Below are 21,188 nucleotides of genomic sequence, written 5' to 3'. Positions count from 1 at the left end.
ACTTTCTTTAAATTTCGTGAAATATTGGTCTAATGCCCATTGCTTAACCTTACCGACTGCCGTATAGTGTTTTGTACGGCAGCCGTTCAGGGTAGTTCTTCTGAAGTGCCCAATAACAAATATAAATCTTTATTATCCCATAAGGGAAAAATTACCCCCAAAAAACAGACATTTAAAACACAGAAAATGAAAAACAGTTCACGGTGGCACTTCAGAACAAATTTTCCCGCATCGGACAGGGTGCTCTTGAAGCCCAAGCTTCGGCTAGCAGCCTTCGGCTTCAGGGCAACAATCGGTGACCACCATCTGCGGTCTCTGATTTTATATATATATATATATATATATGTATGTGTGTGTATGTATGTGTGTGTGTGTATATATATATATATATATATATATATATAGCGACCGCCACATCTGAGTCGTATTAGAGGGAGCGGGTCTCCCTCTAACACCCCAACGGCACACTCGCGATGTGATCGCATTGTGCCAATTCTTTTAATGGCAGCCGGGGGCCTAAGAGGTCTGCCTTTAGTGATTGCCTGTTAGGCCATGCCTCTGACAGATGCCTGTCCGTTTTACACTGACAGGCAATAATACAGAAGTATTGCAGTGTATTACAAAAGCGGTCAAAAGATCGCATAGGGAAGTCCCCTTGTGGGACTAAAATAAAAGTTATAAAAAATGTACTAAAGTTTGTAATGAATAAAAGCCCCAAGTAAAAACAAAATAAAAACCCACTTTTTCCGCTTACAAAATTCTTTATTATGAAAAAAAATTAAGTTACACATATTTGGTTTCGCCACGTCCGTAACAACCCCAACTATAAAATTATTACATTATTTAAACCGCACGATCAACGCCATAAAAAAATAAATAATAATAATTTAGAAAAAAAGGATTTTTATTGTGTAAAAGTAGTAAAACACAAAAAAAATTAGATCATTTTGGTATCGCCACAATTTGTAATGACCCGCTGAATAAAGGTATGTTATTTATACCACACGGTAAACGGCGTCAATTTAAGACACGAGTGGTGACATTTCAGAGGTTTTTTATTCTTACCTCCACCAAAAGTTAATCAAAGTTAATTAATAAATTTAAATGTAACCCCAAAATGCAGCTATTAAAAATACAACTTGTCCCACAAAAAAACGAGACCTTATACAGCTATGTCAACTCAAAAATAAAAAAGTTATAGCTCTTTGAATGCAACGATGGAAAAACGTAAAAAATTGCTTGGTCATTAAGGTTTAAAATACCTTCGGTATTAAGGGGTTAATTCCCTGCTATGATCTTTATATCTCTTTTTTACTTGTTTTCCACAGTCACAGTTTGAAGTTGAAATCTTCAATGTACGAGGAGAGCAGGCTGTCCAAACCTCACGATTAGAGGAAACCATACAAAGCCTACGAGAAGAATTGGAAAACAGATTGAATAAGGGAAAGGGAGAAGTTCAGGATGCCTGTGTTTCAACTGAAGATGAGAACCTACCAAAGACATTCCGTAATGTTTATATACAGACGGACAGAGACACTTTTCTGAAACCCAGTGATGAGGAGAACAAAACTCAAAAGAACAACCACATTCTTCCTAAGAAGTTGAACATCCCATCACTAAATCAGAGCCTAGCAAGCCCTACAGAGATTCAGGATTCATCTTCGATTGTGCCCCCACCAGTTCCGCCACCTCCGCCCCTCCCTTTTTCCCTGGGAGGTCAGTTCCAACCACCACCAGCTCCTCCTTTTCCCGGTTCAAGTTCCATTCCACCACCTCCACCTTTGTCAGGTTTTAGACCTCCTGCCCCACCTCCATTACCTGGCTTTGCGCCCCCACCTCCACCTCCACCACTACCAGGTTTTGGCCCACCTCCACCGCCACCACTTCCAGGCTTTGGTCCTCCACCACCACCACCTCCAGGCTTTGGTCCTCCACCACCACCACCAGCGCCAGGTTCAGGCCCTCCACCACCTCCTGGTTCTTTCTTTGGGGGATTTTTATCAAGAGAAATAGAACCACGCAAACCCCCAATAGAGCCTGGTTGCCCCATGAAGCCGCTTTACTGGACAAGAATTCAGCTGAAGACCAACAGGTAATATACTGAGCAGTAAGGAGTGTGAGAAATTCTCTTGTAGTAGAGATGTGTGTGTGTGTGTGTGTGTGTGTGTGTGTGTGTGTGTGTGTGTGTGTGTGTGTGTGTATAATCTCAGGAAGTATTTTACAGTCCCATTGTTGGTGACCTGATGCATTGAGTTAGAAGAAAGTAAACCACTCTGAAAATAAATATATACCATGTCCTCAAATATGTTACATGTTCTGTCTTGTATAAATCTAGTGCTAAGTCTTCCTTGTGGGATTTACTAAAGGAGCCAGACATTGCAGACACCAAAGAATTTGAGGATCTGTTTTGCAAAGCCAGTGTTCGGCAGAAGAAAAAGCCACTATCAGAGTCTTATGAGAAGAAGACCAAAGCTAAAAAGGTGCGTGTTCTACTTTTTCCTTATTTGATGAGCTATTCTTCACTTTGGGTAAAGCACATTCGAAGTATTCCTGTAATAAGTAAGGATATGTTTATACTATATGGGGGAGGACACCTCTTTATACAGTATCTGCCTAGTACTTTTTTTTTTTAGCATTGGTTATACTGTATGGGTAGTCTAAAGATGACCAATGTTGTAAATTATTATTCCACCATTGCCGATCATATAGGTCTTGGATACGGTTTGGATAAAATACTGTTTTGAAAAGCTAAAATACAAACTAAAAAATGGGGAAGCGGGCGAAGTAAGGGGTGCCAGGGGACCAAATACCAGTCAACAAATTAAAGTGAACTACAGGTGGTTATGCCTTCTAATGGTTGAACTGAAGAATACGTATGTTTGCAGTGGTATAGTACAACCTAATGTGTGTATGTTCTTTACAGTGAACTAATGTAAAATGTTAAAGCTATGGATTAGGACTGTTCCAAAATGTGATAGGGATTTCCATACATGTCAGACATTAAAGGCTTTTACATATAGGACCTTTTGTGTTTGTAGCCTGGAATATGGAAATGTGACCAAGTTCCACCTGCAAAATAGCATTTTATTAGGATAAATATAAACAACACATCAAGTGTTTCTCAAAAAGTCACAAGAAGATTAGTTTTCCAATAATATCGACGTTGATCGATGTTATTTTACGTGTGATAACAGGTGTTGCCTATATTTTATATTCATTTTATTAAATGTTGCTCTGGTTTTACCTTTCTTAAACACATTATTAAAGGTTGTTTTAGCCAGTAATTACACCAAGTTAAGACCGTTTAGTGATAGAAAAATTTGAAAAGTGCACAATTCCTAAACTTAAACACAGCGTGCCAAGTAAAGCTTACCATTAAGGTGGCCATAGGTGCAGATCAGACCACATCTCTGGTGCTAATCAATTTTTTTACCGTATACAAATTCTATCTGACTCTCTTTATGCTTCCAACTTTGTGGGAACAGTTTGGGGAAGACCTTTTTCTGTTCTAGCATGCCCCAATGCACAAAGCAATGTCCATAAAGGCATGGTTGGTTAAATTGGTGATTGGAATAAACTGGCCCTGACCTCAACTGATCTCTCGCACTCTCTCTCTCTCTCGCATGCTCTCTCTCTCTCGCACGCTCTCTCTCTCTCTCGCACGCTCTCTCTCTCGCATGCTCACGCTCTCGCGCTTTCTCTCGCGTGCTCACTCGCACGCACTTTCTCGCATGCTCTCTCTCTCACGCTCGCTCTCTCTCGTGCTCGCTTTCTCTCTCGAACACGCTCGCTCTCTAACGCGCTCGCTCGCTCTTGCGCTCGCTCTCTAACGCGCTCTCTTTAACGCGCTCGCGCGCTCTCTCTCTCACGCGCTCGCTCTCTCACGCGCTCGCTCTCTCACGCACGCGCTCGCTCTCTCACGCACGCGCTCGCTCTCGCACGCGCTCGCTCGCTCTCTCACGCACGCGCTCGCTCTCTCTAACGCGCTCGCTCTCTCTCTAACGCGCTCTCTCTCTAACGCGCTCTCTCTCTAACGCGCTCGCTCTCTCTCTAACGCGCTCGCTCTCTCTCTAACGCGCTCGCTCTCTCTCTAATGCGCTCGCTCTCTCTCTAACGCGCTCGCTCTCTCTCTAACGCGCTCGCTCTCTCTCTAACGCGCTCGCTCTCTCTCTCTAACGCGCTCGCTCTCTCTCTCTAACGCGCTCGCTCTCTCTCTCTCTAACGCGCTCGCTCTCTCTCTCTCTAACGCGCTCGCTCTCTCTCTCTCTAACGCGCTCGCTCTCTCTCTCTCTAACGCGCTCGCTCTCTCTCTCTCTAACGCGCTCGCTCTCTCTCTCTCTAACGCGCTCGCTCTCTCTCTCTAACGCGCTCGCTCTCTCTCTCTAACGCGCTCGCTCTCTCTCTCTCTAACGCGCTCGCTCTCTCTCTAACACGCTCGCTCTCTCTCTCTAACGCGCTCGCTCTCTCTCTCTAACGCGCTCGCTCTCTCTCTCTAACGCGCTCGCTCTCTCTCTCTAACGCGCTCGCTCTCTCTCTCTAACGCGCTCGCTCTCTCTCTCTAACGCGCTCGCTCTCTCTCTCTAACGCGCTCGCTCTCTCTCTAACGCGCTCGCTCTCTCTCTCTAACGCGCTCGCTCTCTCTCTAACGCGCTCGCTCTCTCTCTAACGCGCTCGCTCTCTCTCTAACGCGCTCGCTCTCTCTCTAACGCGCTCGCTCTCTCTCTAACGCGCTCGCTCTCTCTCTAACGCGCTCGCTCTCTCTCTAACGCGCTCGCTCTCTCTCTAACGCGCTCGCTCTCTCTCTCTAACGCGCTCGCTCTCTCTCTCTAACGCGCTCGCTCTCTCTCTCTAACGCGCTCGCTCTCTCTCTAACGCGCTCGCTCTCTCTCTCTAACGCGCTCGCTCTCTCTCTCTAACGCGCTCGCTCTCTCTCTCTAACGCGCTCTCTCTCTCTAACGCGCTCTCTCTCTCTAACGCGCTCTCTCTCTAACGCGCTCGCTCTCTCTCTCTAACGCGCTCGCTCTCTCTCTAACGCGCTCGCTCTCTCTCTCTAACGCGCTCGCTCTCTCTCTCTAACGCGCTCGCTCTCTCTAACGCGCTCGCTCTCTCTCTAACGCGCTCGCTCTCTCTCTAACGCGCTCGCTCTCTCTCTCTAACGCGCTCGCTCTCTCTCTCTAACGCGCTCGCTCTCTCTCTCTAACGCGCTCGCTCTCTCTAACGCGCTCGCTCTCTCTCTCTAACGCGCTCGCTCTCTCTCTCTAACGCGCTCGCTCTCTCTCTCTAACGCGCTCGCTCTCTCTCTCTAACGCGCTCGCTCTCTCTCTCTCTAACGCGCTCGCTCTCTCTCTCTCTAACGCGCTCGCTCTCTCTCTCTCTAACGCGCTCGCTCTCTCTCTCTCTAACGCGCTCGCTCTCTCTCTCTCTAACGCGCTCGCTCTCTCTCTCTCTAACGCGCTCGCTCTCTCTCTCTCTAACGCGCTCGCTCTCTCTCTCTAACGCGCTCGCTCTCTCTCTCTAACGCGCTCGCTCTCTCTCTCTCTAACGCGCTCGCTCTCTCTCTCTAACGCGCTCGCTCTCTCTCTCTCTAACGCGCTCGCTCTCTCTCTCTCTAACGCGCTCGCTCTCTCTCTCTAACGCGCTCGCTCTCTCTCTAGCGCGCTCGCGCTCTCTCTCTCTAGCGCGCTCGCGCTCTCTCTCTAACGCGCTCGCGCTCTCTCTCTAACGCGCTCGCGCTCTCTCTAACGCGCTCGCGCTCTCTCTCTCTAACGCGCTCGCTCTCTCTCTAGCGCGCTCGCGCTCTCTCTCTAACGCGCTCGCGCTCTCTCTCTCTAACGCGCTCGCGCTCTTTCTCTCTAACGCGCTCGCGCTCTCTCTCTCTAACGCGCTCGCGCTCTCTCTCTCTAACGCGCTCGCGCTCTCTCTCTCTAACGCGCTCGCGCTCTCTCTCTCTAACGCGCTCGCGCTCTCTCTCTCTAACGCGCTCGCGCTCTCTCTCTCTAACGCGCTCGCGCTCTCTCTCTCTAACGCGCTCGCGCTCTCTCTCTCTAACGCGCTCGCTCTCTCTCTCTAACGCGCTCGCTCTCTCTCTCTAACGCGCTCGCTCTCTCTCTAACGCGCTCGCTCTCTCTCTCTAACGCGCTCGCTCTCTCTCTCTAACGCGCTCGCTCTCTCTCTCTAACGCGCTCGCTCTCTCTCTAACGCGCTCGCTCTCTCCCGCGCTCGCTCTCTCTCTACCGCGCTCGCTCTATCTCTAACGCGCTCGCTCTCTCTCTAACGCGCTCGCTCTCTCTAACGCGCTCGCTCTCTCTCTAACGCGCTCGCTCTCTCTCTAACGCGCTCGCTCTCTCTCTAACGCGCTCGCTCTCTCTCTAACGCGCTCGCGCTCTCTCTAACGCGCTCGCGCTCTCTCTCTAACGCGCTCGCGCTCTCTCTCTAACGTGCTCTCTCTAACGCGCTCGCGCTCTCTCTCTCTCTAACGCGCTCGCTCGATCTCTCTCTCTAACGCGCTCGCTCGATCTCTCTCTCTCTAACGCGCTCGCTCGATCTCTCTCTCTAACGCGCTCGCGCGCTCTCTCTAACGCGCTCGCTCTCTCTCTCTCTAACGCGCTCGCTCTCTCTCTCTCTAACGCGCTCGCTCTCTCTCTCTCTAACGCGCTCGCTCTCTCTCTCTCTAACGCGCTCGCTCTCTCTCTCTCTAACGCGCTCGCTCTCTCTCTCTCTAACGCGCTCGCTCTCTCTCTCTAACGCGCTCGCTCTCTCTCTCTCTAACGCGCTCGCTCTCTCTCTCTCTAACGCGCTCGCTCTCTCTCTCTCTAACGCGCTCGCTCTCTCTCTCTCTAACGCGCTCGCGTGAACAGGGAGATGTGCTGCTGACATGATAGAAATGCATGGGGACGAGTGATTGTAGTAATGAGCGCCTGTCCCCATATGTTACTGATCATAGCTCCTTATGAAAGGAGCAAACAAACGTATTATTTGGACACTAAATGGCAGATTTAATTGGGCATTGAATGGTACTTTTGTGTGAGAAATTGTGTGGACATGATATGGTAGTATTATTTGATTTAAAAATAGTACTTTAGTATATATTCTGGTATAAACTTTCATGTAAAAAATAAGCAGAATTGCAGTAACAACAGTTTAAAAATGACGAAGGGAGATTACAAAACTGACCACTTATTATTGGTTAGATGTGCCAAATTATCAGTACACCTATGTTTCTTAAAATTGTCTTTTGCTATAGGTTCTATGTCACAGCCGTAAGCAGAAATAGTTCTGAGAGCTATGATATTTACTCTTTTACAAATACTAACTAGAACATTTTTTATGCAGTCGGAGGTGCTTTCTTTCTCTGCGTTTCCTATTACTTTCTGTTATAAATTAATTGGTGCAGACTGGACAACAAAAGCAGACCATGTGTGGGTTTGTAAAGCGGTGTGATCACACATCAGGATGTTTTTGAGATATGAAGAATTGTGATCCATCACCCTGCGTCTGTCAGCACCATGATTAACATATCAAAGCTCAAGACGGGGTTAGCATAACGGCCTCACTGGCGTCTTCTCCCCCTTGGACCTCCCTAATTGCTTGCATGTGTTTTCAGAGCTTTAAAACCGAGGTACAAGGGTCCCGTGTTAGTAGAGAGATATGTGTCACCATAGTTTGAGTAGGCATAGGTCCCAAGAGAGAAATTTTGTGCGAGGGTAATGCAGTCCTAGCTCATAGGCTTTAGATCATGAGCACAACAGAAAATAGAATATGGCATTCAAGTTATGCACTATATACAGTTTTAGTTGGGAATTTGGATTACAATCCTTATCATCTAATCACCACATTTCATCATTATATTACAGTATAGTAACATGTAATTGTCATTATCTCCAGGTGTTAGGTACACCCCAATATATACATTCTATTGTGTATCTAACAAAAACAAACTCCAAAAGTGAGTGAAAAATAGTTAATGGTATTGAAAATCTTAAGATATAAAGCAGAATTATGATGAAAGACCATAAACATCCACAAAAAAAAAATCCTATCCAAATAAAATAAATTTGTAAAGAAATTGTCATCAAATAATTCAAAAACATGCAAGAGTGTCTGTTTATAGAGGTGCAGATATCTTATGGGTAAGCACATAATTACCTGAAGTGAATTCCTTCCCTGGTGGCACCAATTTTTTTTTTTTTGTGCTTAGTTCCCTTTTATTCTTTATGATGTCTCATGCAGACGGCCATATTATGGACACGTGTTGTACAGATCTGTAATATGGCCCCTACAGACTGCTTATGGCATGTTCCAAACAGTGGCGTACCTCCCATCGAGGCAGTTAATACTATTGGGCCTGTGCTATGGGTACAGCACTGCACTACTTCCCTCCACACATTCATAAGGTTTACCTGCACCCACCACTAGGGGAACTGGTATAGATTTTTACAGTTCTTATTAAGTTCAATACTAGCGGTATAGATCCATATACAGTAAGCTCCCGCTAATCGTGGCTGCAGGCAGCCAGAATGTTATAATTCAGGTACTTTGTGAAAAATGCATCTCCATCCCATATAAAGAGAGATTATAAACGTATTATGGAGTTTTCAGTGGGGGATGGGACCCCAATCTGCACTTTTAGTATGGGTCTTGATGACTTTTTTTGTAACCCCTTGCTTCCAAATCATGCTGTACTATGGATGCGATGCTTCTAGGGGGGACCCCATTGCTTCAAGGAGGCACAGAGTATCTACTGCTCTGTAATCCAGAACTGTAGGGACTTTGTGTATATAGGATTCCTAGACTCATGTCATTCTCTATAAACTAAGCTGTATTCTAATATATTCATTAAATTATTTGAAATGACACTGGTACTTAGCTGCCATTCTAACAGATCCACCGTCTAAACCACTCTTTAAAAAAAAAAAATAAAATTCTTATAATTTCCTGACTAGAAACCCCTGAGACCACGTTCTAAGGAGAAATTCCGGTTCTGGAAAAGATTCCAAGGCAACGGGCTGGCTTAGCAAAATCCCATTCTCGAAGGTTCATTTCAAATCTTTCTAGAGCTGCTAGGATTTTGCCTTCTTCATAACTGTTAGAGGATTTAAAGGGGTTAGCCAGGAAGAAGCTGCTACAGCGCGACGCCACTGAAGGGGTGTTCCTACAAAACACATGCATCCACAGGAAAGGGACACGTGTGATCGCTGGGAAGCCCAGCGATAAGGAGAACGGGGGACCGAAAGTCCCCCGAAGTTCTCCATGACAAACCTCGGACTTCCGGGGTCTGTCTGCAGCTCCATAGAAATGAATTGTGCACTTGTCGCGCTTGTGTGCATGCGTGACCAGCGCACCTTTCATTTTTATTGAACTGCGCAGACGCCAGAAGTCCGAGGTTTGTCATGGAGAACTTCGGGGGACTTTCGGTCACCCGTTCTCCTTATTGCTGCCAGAGATCACACATGTATCCCCTATCCTGTGGATAGGGGATGCATGTCTTTTGTAGGACAAACTATAGGCCGTTTTTTTTTGGGGGGGGGCTATATGGCGTTATCTACAGGGGGGGTCTGTATGGCGTTCTCTACAGGGGGGACTCTGTATGGCGTTATCTACAGGGGGATTGTATGGCGTTATCTACAGGGGGGATTTGGGGCTGTATGGCGTTATCTACAGGGGGCTGTATGGCGTTATCTACAGGGGGGCTGTATGGCGTTATCTACAGGGGGGCTGTATGGCGTTATCTACAGGGGGGCTGTATGGCGTTATCTACAGGGGGGGCTGTATGGCGTTATCTACAGGGGGGTCTGTATGACCTTATCTACAGGGGGGACTCTGTATGGCGTTATCTACAGGGGGGATATGGGGCTGTATGGCGTTATCTACAGGGGGCTGTATGGCGTTATCTACAGGGGGCTGTATGGCGTTATCTACAGGGGGCTGTATGGCATTATCTACAGGGGGGCTGTATGGCATTATCTATAGGGGGGGCTGTATGGCATTATCTACAGGGGGGATTTGGGGCTGTATGGCGTTATCTACAGGGGGCTGTATGGCGTTATCTACAGGGGGCTGTATGGCGTTATCTACAGGGGGCTGTATGGCGTTATCTACAGGGGGGCTGTATGGCATTATCTATAGGGGGGGCTGTATGGCGTTATCTATAGGGGGGGGCTGTATGGCGTTATCTACAGGGGGGATTTGGGGCTGTAAGACGTTATCTACAGGGGGCCTGTAAGTCATTATCTACAGGGGGGCTGTGTATGGCGTTATCTACAGGGGTGGTTCTGTATCGCGTTATCTACAGGGGGGTCTGTATGACCTTATCTACAGGGGGGACTCTGTATGGCGTTATCTACAGGGGGGTCTGTATGGCGTTATCTACAGGGGGGCTGTATGGCGTTATCTACAGGGGGGATTTGGGGCTGTATGGCGTTATCTACAGGGGGCTGTATGGCGTTATCTACAGGGGGCTGTATGGCGTTATCTACAGGGCGCTGTATGGCGTTATCTACAGGGCGGCTGTATGGCATTATCTACAGGGGGGGCTGTATGGCATTATTTACCGGGGGGGCTGTATGACGTTATCTACAGGGGGGATTTGGGGCTGTATGGCGTTATCTACAGGGGGCTGTATGGCGTTATCTACAGGGGGGCTGTATGGCGTTATCTACAGGGGGGCTGTATGGCCTTATCTACAGGGGGGATTTGGGGCTGTAAGACGTTATCTACAGGGGGCTGTGTATGGCGCTATCTACAGGGGGCTGTGTATGGTGCTATCTATAGGGGGACACTGTTTGGTGGGAATCTATAGGGAGGCATGATCTACAAGGGGGGTTGTGTGTTACCCAGCGGAGCGGGGGCCCCATTCAAAAGTTTGCTATGGGGCACAGTCTTTCGTAGTTACGCCCCTGTCTCCATCGTCACTGTTGCTCTTTCTGTTTGTTTACACCCCTTGCTTCTGTTCCTGTCCGTTTCCGGTCTTGTAACCCACCATACCCATGATCCCTTGCTGCATCTGAGGAGACAGCTTACATCCCCCCCTTGCTCCCTCCACAGCATCTCCGCTATTTGCATACTGTCACGCCCCTTTATGTTCACAGGTCATTCCCTGCACTAATTAGTCACCCAGCTCACTGCACAGTCGCACACACTCAGTAATTATCACACAGGGATGAGAGGGCTACATACAGGGATGATGGGGGTTCTATACAGGGATGTTGAGGGTAATACACAGGGATGTTGTGGTTATACAAAAGGATGATGGGGTTATAAACAGGGATGATGATGTAATACACAGGGATGATGATGTAATACACGGGGGATGACGTAATACACAGGGATGATATAAGAGTAGCATATGGTTGGACTAATAATTAAATTTTTTTGCTCACTTCTATGCCTAAAATGATATTGACAAACCCTATTCAAGGTACTCAACATGACCACGCTTTTTTTTTTTTTAATCCTTTGTGAAATCCGAGGTGATAATGTTGTAACTTATCGTGCAGCTCTGTTCTGAAGTGTATTGGTTTTACAAAATTACAATATTAATGTTTGCTTTATTATCTCTGGTCTGTTGCATGTACATTTCTATGAAAGACAAGAGCTTTAAAATGCAAAATAGTGGCGCTAGATGTGTCCTAATTTTTAGAAGTTTAGCTATACATATCTCGAGTTCTCTTGGGGGAACATTTCCTCTCTACTAGTACAAGCTTTGCCAAATATATCTAAAACAAAAAAACTGCTTGTCTAGTATTCTGTTGCCATTGTTTATTGGTAAATTTCCGTGAGAAATTGGAGTACAGCCTTGCAGAGAATGATGTAAGCTTGTGAAAATTTACACAGGACCGGACACCACAGATTAGATGGCTCGTTCTGCCACCACTCACCCACCCCTCTACAACATCCTAATGTGCCGGTTTCATTACTCTTTAATGTTTCTGATGGCAATTTGCTTTGCAGTTTTTGTTTTAACCAGATGAGTCTTGCATCCTTGATGAGAGGAATAACAATAGAACTCAATCATGCAATTACATCCCACATGTATAATCTGAATGCCAAGTACATAGTAACTTGCATAAACTATTTTTTAACCCCTTCCCGACATGTCGTATGGATACGTCATGGAAAGCTAGAGCTTCCCACATTCTGTTGTATCCATACAACAAATGGTGGACACCGGCTCAGAAGCTGTGTCAGTGCCACCATCCCCAGGTGTCGGCGGCATGTTAGAGCTGGAACCCTGGGGTAATGGCAAGGACCAAAGTTTGCTCCAATCCCGCCATTAACCCCTTAAATGCAGCGGTCAAAAGCGATTGCTGCATTTAAGGTGTTTGCAGCTCATCGGCACCCCAGCAATTAAATTGCCGGGATGCCAGTGGTTACAAAGGCAACCGGAGGGCTAACTCTGGCCTCCCAGTATGCCTAGTACGGAAGAATTTTCAAAGGCTTCCATAGCCGCCAGCAAGATGGCGCCGGATCAGGAGCTGTGCCGGCGTCATCAGTGGTGGATGTCAGCTGTATGTTGAAAAGCAATCGCTGCATCTTAGTGGTTGGCAGCAGATTGGCAGCTGTGCCCTTTAATCGCAGGGCTCCCGACTGCTAGTATGGCAACAGGAGGCCTAACGATGCCCTCCTGCTTGGCCATTACGAAAGCCGATTAGGCCCCGTCTGGAGGCGAACCCTAATCGGCTTGCTATCCGTTAATGACAGATCTAATACATTGCACTACATAGGTAGTGCAATGTATTAGAAAAATAATCTAACAGTTGGACCTTCAAGTCCCCTAGTGGGACTAAAGAAAAGTAAAAAAAGTGTAAAAAGTAAACATAAAAGTTGTTAAAACTAAAATAAACCATACATATTTGGTATCGCCGCGTCCGTAACGTCCTGAACTTTAAAAATATGATGTTATTTATTCCACTCTGTGAACGTCGTAAAAAACAATGCCAGAATTTAGTTTTTTGGACACTTTGCCCTAGAAAAATTTGAATAAAAAGTGATTGAGAAGTCGTATGTATCCAAAAATAGTACCAATACTAACTACAGCTAGTCCCGCAAAATAACAGCCCTCATACAGCTCCGTTGATGAAAAAATTAAAAAGTTATGGTTCCCAGAACATGCCAACAGAAAAAAATACATTCTTTTTACAAAAGTAATTTTATTGTGCAAAGAGTTGTAAAACATAAAGTGCTTTAAATTAGGTATTGCCGGAATTTTACTGACCCGCAGAATAAAGTCAACAGGTAATTTATGACGCGTGGTGAATGCTGTATAGAAAAAAACTATGCCAGAATTGCTGATTTTTGGTCACCTTGCCTCCCAATAGGATAAAAAGTGATCAAAAAGTCACATGTACCCCAAAATGGTACCAATAATAACTACAGCTCGTCCAGCAAAAAAACAGCCCTCCTATCACTACGTCTATGAAAAAATAAATTACGTAAAGCTCCAATATGTCAGAAAAAAAAATGCAGTTGTGCCGGCCCGAGGGGAACCTTTCTTTTGTTTTAAAAGGCGATTTATCAAGGCACTAAAATTAGGGAAACCGGAAGGGGAGGGCCCAAATATATCTGCTGGAAGTGAGGGCGCCCATATTATACCAGGACAACACTTTCCCAGCAAAATTCCCCAAACTGCAAAGGGGCGGAGTGTGGACCAAAAGGAGGATAAGTAAGGACACCATTTATCAGTGCATCACCGGCCTGTGCAGAAAGGATTGCTTCACAGGGTAACAACTATTTATGGATTATTTTATTGTTTTTTTTACCCCATTATTATACCATCCGACTATTCCCCTGATGTACTCTGCCCAGCTTACATGTACCCCCACATCATAAACTAAAATGCCAGCAAAACTCCAAACAAATCTACTACCAAGCAAAATCCATGCGCCAAAAGGCGCTACCTCCCTTCTGAACCCTACAGCGTGCCCAAACAGCTGTTTACTTCCACATGTATGGCATGTCCATACCCGGGAGAAGCCTTTTAACAATTTTTGGGGTGTGTCTCTCCAGTGGCACTAGCTGGGCATGGCATATTTGCCACTGAAATGGCATATTTAAGGAAAAATTAACATTTTTACTTTGCATCATCCACAGCGCAATCATTTATTGAAAAGACCTGTGGGGTGAAAATGCTCATTACACCCCTTAATAAATTCCTTGAGGGGTGTCGTTTCCAAAATGGGTTCACTTCTCAGGGGTTTCTTTTATTATTTTACATCAGAGCCTCTGCAATTGTGAACCAATACTTTATAAGTCGCCAAATTAGGCCCCAACTTCGCATGGTGTTTTTTCACTCATGAGCCCTGTCAAATGTCCAGGCAAAAGATTAGGGCCACATGTAGGGTATTTCTAAAACCGGGAAACACAGCATAATAATTAGAGAGCTGTTTTGTTATGGTGGCACAAGCTGGGCACCACATATTGGCATATGTATGGAAAAAAATCCCATTTTCACTCTTCAACATCGAGTGCACACTAATTTATGCAAAACACCTGCGGGGTTAACATGCTTGCTACACCCCTAGGTGAATACCTTGAGGGGTATAGTCTCCAAAATGGGGTCACTTCTGTGGGGTTTCCACTGTTTTGGTCCCACAGGGGCTTTGCAAATGCGACATAGCACTCAGAAACCGATCCTGCAAAATCTGTACTCCAAAAGTCAAATGGCGCTCCTTCCCTTCTGAGCCCTGCCGTGTGTCCAAACAGCCGTTTATGACCACAAATGGGGTATTGCTGTACTCCAGAGAAGTTGCTTTACAATGTTGGCGTTATTTTTTTCCTTTATTTATTCAGAAAACGAAAAATTTGGAGCTAAAGCTACGTCTTATTGAAGAAAAAGGATTTTTTTTTAATTTTCACTGCCCAACTCTAATCAAATCTATGAAACAACTGTGGGGTCAAAATGCTCACTACACCCCTAGATGAATGCCTCATTGGTTGTAGTTTCCTAAATGCGGTTACTTTTTGGGCGTTTTCATGGTTTCAGGGGCTTTGCAAATGTGACATCGCCTCCGCAAACCATTCCTGCTAAATATACCTCTAGATAATGTCCTTGAGGGTGTAGTTTCCCAAATGGGGTCACTTTTGGGGAGTTTCCACTGTTTTTGCACCACAAGACCTCTTCAATCCTGACATGGTGCCTAAAATATATCCTAAGAAAAAGGAGACCCCAAAATCCACTAGGTGCTCCTTTGCTTCTGAGGCCTGTGCTTCAGTCCATAAGCACACTAGGGCCACATGTGGGATATTTAAAAAAAAAATACAGAATCTGGGCAATAAATATTGAGTTGTGTCTCTGTGGTAAAACCTTACAAAGAAAATGGATTAAAAATGAAATTCTGCAAAAAAAAATGAAATTTGTAAATTTCACCTCTAATTTGCTTTAATTTCTGTGAAACGTGTAAAGGGCTAAGAAACTTTCTAAATGCTTTTTTGAATACTTTGAGGGGTGAAGTTTTTAAAATGGGGTGACTTACTGGGGGTTTCTAATATATAAGGCCCTTAAAGCCACTTCACAACTGCACTGGCCCCTGCAAAACTAGCCTTTTGAAATTTTCTTGAAAATGTGAGAAATTGCTGTTAAAGTTTTAAGCCTTGTAACGTCCTAGAAAAATAAAACAATGTTCATAAAACTATGCCAATCTAAAGTAGACATATGGGGGATGTTAATTAGCAACAATTTTGTGTGGTATAACTGCCTGTCTTACAAGCAGATACATTAAAGTTTAGGAAAATGCTAATTTTTGCAATTTTTCTCAAAATCTTGGTGTTTTTCACAAATAAATACTGAATGTATTGAGCTAATTTTTTCCAATAACATAAAGTCCAATGTGTCACAAGAAAACAATCTCTGACTCGCTTGGATAGGTTAAAGCATTCCGAAGTTAATACCACATAAAGTGAAACATGTCAGATTTGAAAAATGAGGCTCTGTCAGGAAGGTCAAAAGTGGCCAAAGCGGGAAGGGGTTAAAGCATTTTGTATTTACTCAATTCCCTTAACCTCTTCACGCGCTGCTCCGCAACTGTACGTCCCGCAGAGGGCTTGCTTCCCACATCGGGACGTACAGTTGCGGAGTAGTTCCCGGCGCACACTGTCCTAACGGACAGTGTCCGGGAACCGGGAGGTCCGCTGTCCCCCACAGCTGACACTCCAGTCTTGCCGGTCAGCGCACCATCGAAGCTGATTTCGGCAATTAACCCCATAAATGCGGCGACAGATTGCGTTCGCCACATTTAAGGGGTTTAAAGCACATCGGCAGCCCCCACTAAGTGATTGTGGGGGCTGCCGATGCTTGTCGTGGCAATCGGAGGCCAGACAATGATCTCTGGGTTGCCATGTACGGAAGCCTCGGAGGAGCCGCCTCCGGCCGGTCCTCCAAGGTTTCCTGTCCGTGTGACTGTCACATCACAATGACAGTTAGAATGCATTACACTACGTAGGTAGCTCCAAAATCCAAATGACACTCCTTCCCTTCTGAGCCCTGCTGTGGGTCCAATCAGCAGTTTATTACCACATATGGGATATTGCTGTAATCAGGAGACATTGCCTTACAAATGTTGGGGTGCATTTTCTTCATTATTCCTCGTAAATATCAATTTCAATATCAAATTTCTATGTTTTTTCAGAAAAAAAGTAGATTTTCATTTTTACAGACTAATTCCAATATATTTAGCGAAAAACCTGCGTGGTCAAAATGCTAACTATACGCCTAGATAAATTCCTTGAGGGGTGTAGTTTCCAAAATGGGGTAACTTTTGGGGTGTTTCCACTGTTTTGCCACCACAAGACCTCTTCAAACCTGACAAGGTGCCTAAAATATATTCTAAAAAAAAGGGTGCCCAAAATCCACTGGGTGCTCCTTTTGCTTCTGAGGCCTGTGTTTCAGTCCATTACCACACTAGGTCCACATGTGGGATATTTCTAAAAACTGCAGAATCTGGGCAATAAATATTGAGTTGCATTTCTCTGGTAAAACCTTCTGTGTTACAAGAAAAAATGTATTCGAAATGAATTTCGGCCCAAAAAATTTTTTGTAAATTTCACTTCTACTTTGGTTTAATTCCTGTGAAACGCCTAAAGGGTTAAAACACTTTGTGAATGCTGATTCGAATACCTTGAGGGGTGCAGTTTTCAAAATGGGTTGACTTCTGGAGATTTTCTAATATATAAGGCCCTCAAAACCACTTCAGAACTGAACTGGTCCCTGAAAAAATGGCCTTTTGAAATTTTCTTTAAAATATGAGAAATTGCTGCTAAAGTTCTAAGCCTTGTAACGTCCTAGAAAAATAAAAGGACGTTCAAAAAAAGATGCAAACATAAAGTAAACATGGGAAATGTTAACTGGTAACTATTTTGTGTGGTATTTCTATCTGTTTTACAAGCAGATACGTTTACATTTAGAAAAATGCTAATTTTTCCAATTTTTTTCTAAATTGTGGTGTTTTTCAGAAATAAATACCAAAATTATCAACAAAACTTTTTCACTAACATAAAGTACAACCTGTCACAAAAAAACAATCTCAGAATCGCTTGGATAGATAAAAGCATTCGAACGTTATTACCACATAAGATTTTTAAAAATCGGCTATGTCCTGAAGGCCAAAACAGGCTGGATCCTGAAGGGGTTAATAGAGGGCTCCGATAAACTGCCAGATGGAAGAAACTTTATACATACTGTATATCCTACCTTGTTACAAAAATAGCAGATTAATATATGTATGTATGTCTGTGTATATGTGTATATATATATATATATATATATATATATATATATATATATATATACACATAAATACAGACATACACAATTTTTATTTTATTTTTATTTACATTTTTGACCTGAACAATTCGGTATGTCTGCAGGTCCCCCAGAGGTTTAAGGTGCTGGACCTGTGGCAAGCAGCAGGATGCCAGTGTTCGAGTCAAACCTTCAAGTGTAAGCCAGTGGTCTATATCCCGTGGCTCTCGGAAACCTTTGTGAGCTTTTAATGACTATATGGAGCCACTTATCACCTCCATTTCACAAGCAGGAAAATCCTCTTTAGTGCAAGGACCCTCGACTTAGATATCAATATCCTTGGCCCCTATTAGTGTTCCATGGTTGGGCATGAGTTGGGTAGATATTAGGGCTAACTACGGTCTTGAGTACATTTTCTGGTTTTGAGTAGAGTGCGTTTTCTGGACTGGTATGCAACTTACTCCATCAACAAGCACATTGGGTTCAAAAGTTGTTGGCATATCAAATTTAGTTAATAACTTTGAGCATGTACCTGCAATATTTTGCTGTACTCCTAGATCACAACTGCTGGGCATAAGAAAGGGTCTAGCTGTGCCATATTCTGGTAGTACTTAATACCACAGAAGTTTTTCTGGGGGGTTCAGGTCGGTCAACTGAGTGTTAATGACTTGGTTTCTTTCCCAGAGGGCCCAGTCTCAAAAGTAATTGTGACCATGTGTATTTGTGTTTAGAGACCTGAACTTCTTGGCTGAGCATTACGTGGACTTCTCAAATATTTAGAATAAAAGGATTTTGGGCGTGGGCTGTTTATCACTGAGAATTTTTTTCTTCCGTTCTGTTGCGCTGAATATTTCTTTATTTTTTTAATATGTTTACTCATTCACTGCTGGTAAAGCATGCAAAATTTTATACAAAATTAGTTTTTCAATCTGTTTTGGCAATAACAGAGTTTAAAAAAAAAAACAATTTTGGGAAGCACTGGCTTATTTTATTTAGCTCTTTTTTTTCCCCCTTTAAAACATTTCTTTCTTTGTAATATCACTGCTTTCCTGGGAAGCTTTGTTTATAGCTTGTGACGTATGATCATGTCCGTTATTCTTAAATCTAGTTAGTTTTGCTTCTGGCCCTTTTTTTATTTTTTTATTTTTTTTAACCATTTTTATTTTTTCTGTAAGTGACAATATCTCTTGACATCTTGGTATGTGGATGAATTGATGGGAAAAAATGTATGGAAACAGCGGAGTGTGTGTGTATAACGGCTTTAAGGACAACCTTACCCCTCTTGGCGTGTTCATTTCAGTAAATACTTGTATTGCCCATGAAATAACAATTTTGGAACATATTTTCTTCCAACTCTGCATAATGCCATTACTCTGATAGTCCTCCTAGAAATTTATGAATAAATTGTCAAATGTGTTGCCATTCCCCTTGTCAAAGGGGCGTGTCCCTACAGTCTCACTCTGTCAGCACTGATTGGACATTGTCAGTCTATGAAGTTACACTCCCCCTCCCGCCAACTGGTTACGCCCAGTGGTAAATTTTTTCATACGTTTCTAGGAGGAGTAGCTGAGACACGACACAATGTAGAGTTCTAAGAAAGGATGCCCTAGAATTGTTCGTTCATGGACAATACAATTACAGATGTTTCCATCTTTATCGTGACTTTTAACGCGTTAAATACACAGTGGCAGGACATTTTAACTTTTTCAATGACTTTTCAATCGCTTTTGTAGTGTGATATCATGCAAGTTATCAGTCAAGATAAACTTGGCTACATCTGCATTTACTAAAACAGACTTGTCCGGAGAGGTGACAGGTCCTCTTTAATGATAGGGAATATGTGGTAGTAGTAAATTCTATGGTAGAATGACTTTATTTTTGTATATTATTTAATTTTATTTTTTTAAAGAGGATCTTCTTCTGATAGGCCATCAATGTTTGATAGTTGGGGGTCAGCGATCAGCTCAATGAAAGGTGGTATCATGGTTTACGTAGCAACTCGTCCCATTCAAGAGAGTTCAAGTAAAAATAAACAAAAAATAAAAAAAATATATATATACATATATATATATATATATATATATATATATATATACACACACACAATGTTTAGATATACATGTGGGGTAAGTGATGGCTGCTGTACTTCTGAAATAATGTACACGCTGCCTAACATTTGTAAGTTTGTTTGTTAAGCAAAGGGTTAAAAGTCACTGCATAGTGAACTGGCCAAGAAAAAAAAAAAAGCGTCTGCCTGACTCCAGCACTGTAATCAATTGCTTAATTATATCTGTCACTTCTAATACAGAGACACCCTGGAAGAGCCGATTGTAGACAGCTGCATTCTTCCCTAACATTTCAGTGACCACAAACATTGCGTCCCAATATAAAACTGGAGAATACACTTCCCATATTTATTATATCATATTTTCCAAGTGATAAATCATCAACAGATGCGTGTGAGCAGAGTCTTGCAATTGACAAGTAATGTGATCTCAAGATATATCCTGTAAACGTTGTGTATTTTTCAGCGGCACAACGTCTTTACTTAACCAGGTAAAACCACTTACCATAGTGTAACATTGGCATCGTAGATGGCCACATCACTTGTCTATATGACCCCCTTTATAAAAATAGTGGTTTGCTTGTGTGATTTAATATTGAATAGCATACATGAGGACCCACATCACACTCCTACAACTCGGGGCTCTGTGCTACTAAAACTTTTTTATAATATGGCACCTAAGGAAAAACAGTCCATTTTAATATGGATGTGTGCAATGGTTTGCTAGTTTCAGAATTTGAGATGTTGATAGGTTTCATTTATAGTGGTCGTATTTAAAAGAGCTTTCTGGGACTTTAACAGCATCTTAATCCTACAGGTGGCTGTGTCTACTACTGTAGTTCAGTCCAATTCAAGTGAATTGGACTGAGCTGTAGTATCGGGCTTAGCCACGCCCATATGTACGGCGCCGTGCCTATGAAAGGGATGTGGTGCTCGCCAGTTAAAATGCCTACTTCATTCATTCAGGCTGTAAAAGTCCTTGCAGAATTCCTCCGATTGTGGCACGTAGTGGTCATCCTGTTTTCTTTCATGGCTTTTACCGTATGATGCAAATAGAGGTCATCCACAATTGTCATTGCCCTTTCTCAACAGTTTATTATAAAATATTTGTCTACCTGAAAAGTACCAAGAATCCTTCTGAAAGGGTAGTAACGATTTTTAATCAAGCAAATGTTTTAGTTTCTCATATTTTATAGATTTTGTGATAGTATCTATGCTCAAAACATGGAAAAGTGTACGACCTTTGTCTCTGTGACCAGCCATATTTGGTTCTCGGTGGATCAGGTATGCTGAGACCTGTAGTTCCATCCTACCGTTTCTGAGATGCAGAACTGGTGATGTAGACTATTCAATATGGCTGGTGGGATATTTTTTTTGTGCAGGAGGACC

General features: G+C 43.7%; 1 protein-coding gene across 1 annotated transcript in view; it reads left to right on the top strand.

The window, feature by feature from the left end:
• FMN1 (formin 1) overlaps positions 1 to 21,188 on the top strand; it is a 235,391-nt gene that overhangs the window by 141,789 nt on the left and 72,414 nt on the right. Inside the window, exons 6-7 of the mRNA XM_075843377.1 lie at positions 1,329 to 2,092; positions 2,336 to 2,480. Coding sequence (XP_075699492.1) covers positions 1,329 to 2,092; positions 2,336 to 2,480 — 909 coding nt within the window. The remainder of the gene's footprint in view (positions 1 to 1,328; positions 2,093 to 2,335; positions 2,481 to 21,188) is intronic.

This window comes from Rhinoderma darwinii, chromosome 12, assembly GCF_050947455.1.
Source record: "Rhinoderma darwinii isolate aRhiDar2 chromosome 12, aRhiDar2.hap1, whole genome shotgun sequence".
NCBI classification, from domain to species: Eukaryota; Metazoa; Chordata; class Amphibia; order Anura; family Rhinodermatidae; genus Rhinoderma; species Rhinoderma darwinii.
Note: the sequence above shows the minus strand (reverse complement) of the source record. Positions and strands in the feature narration are given on the sequence as shown.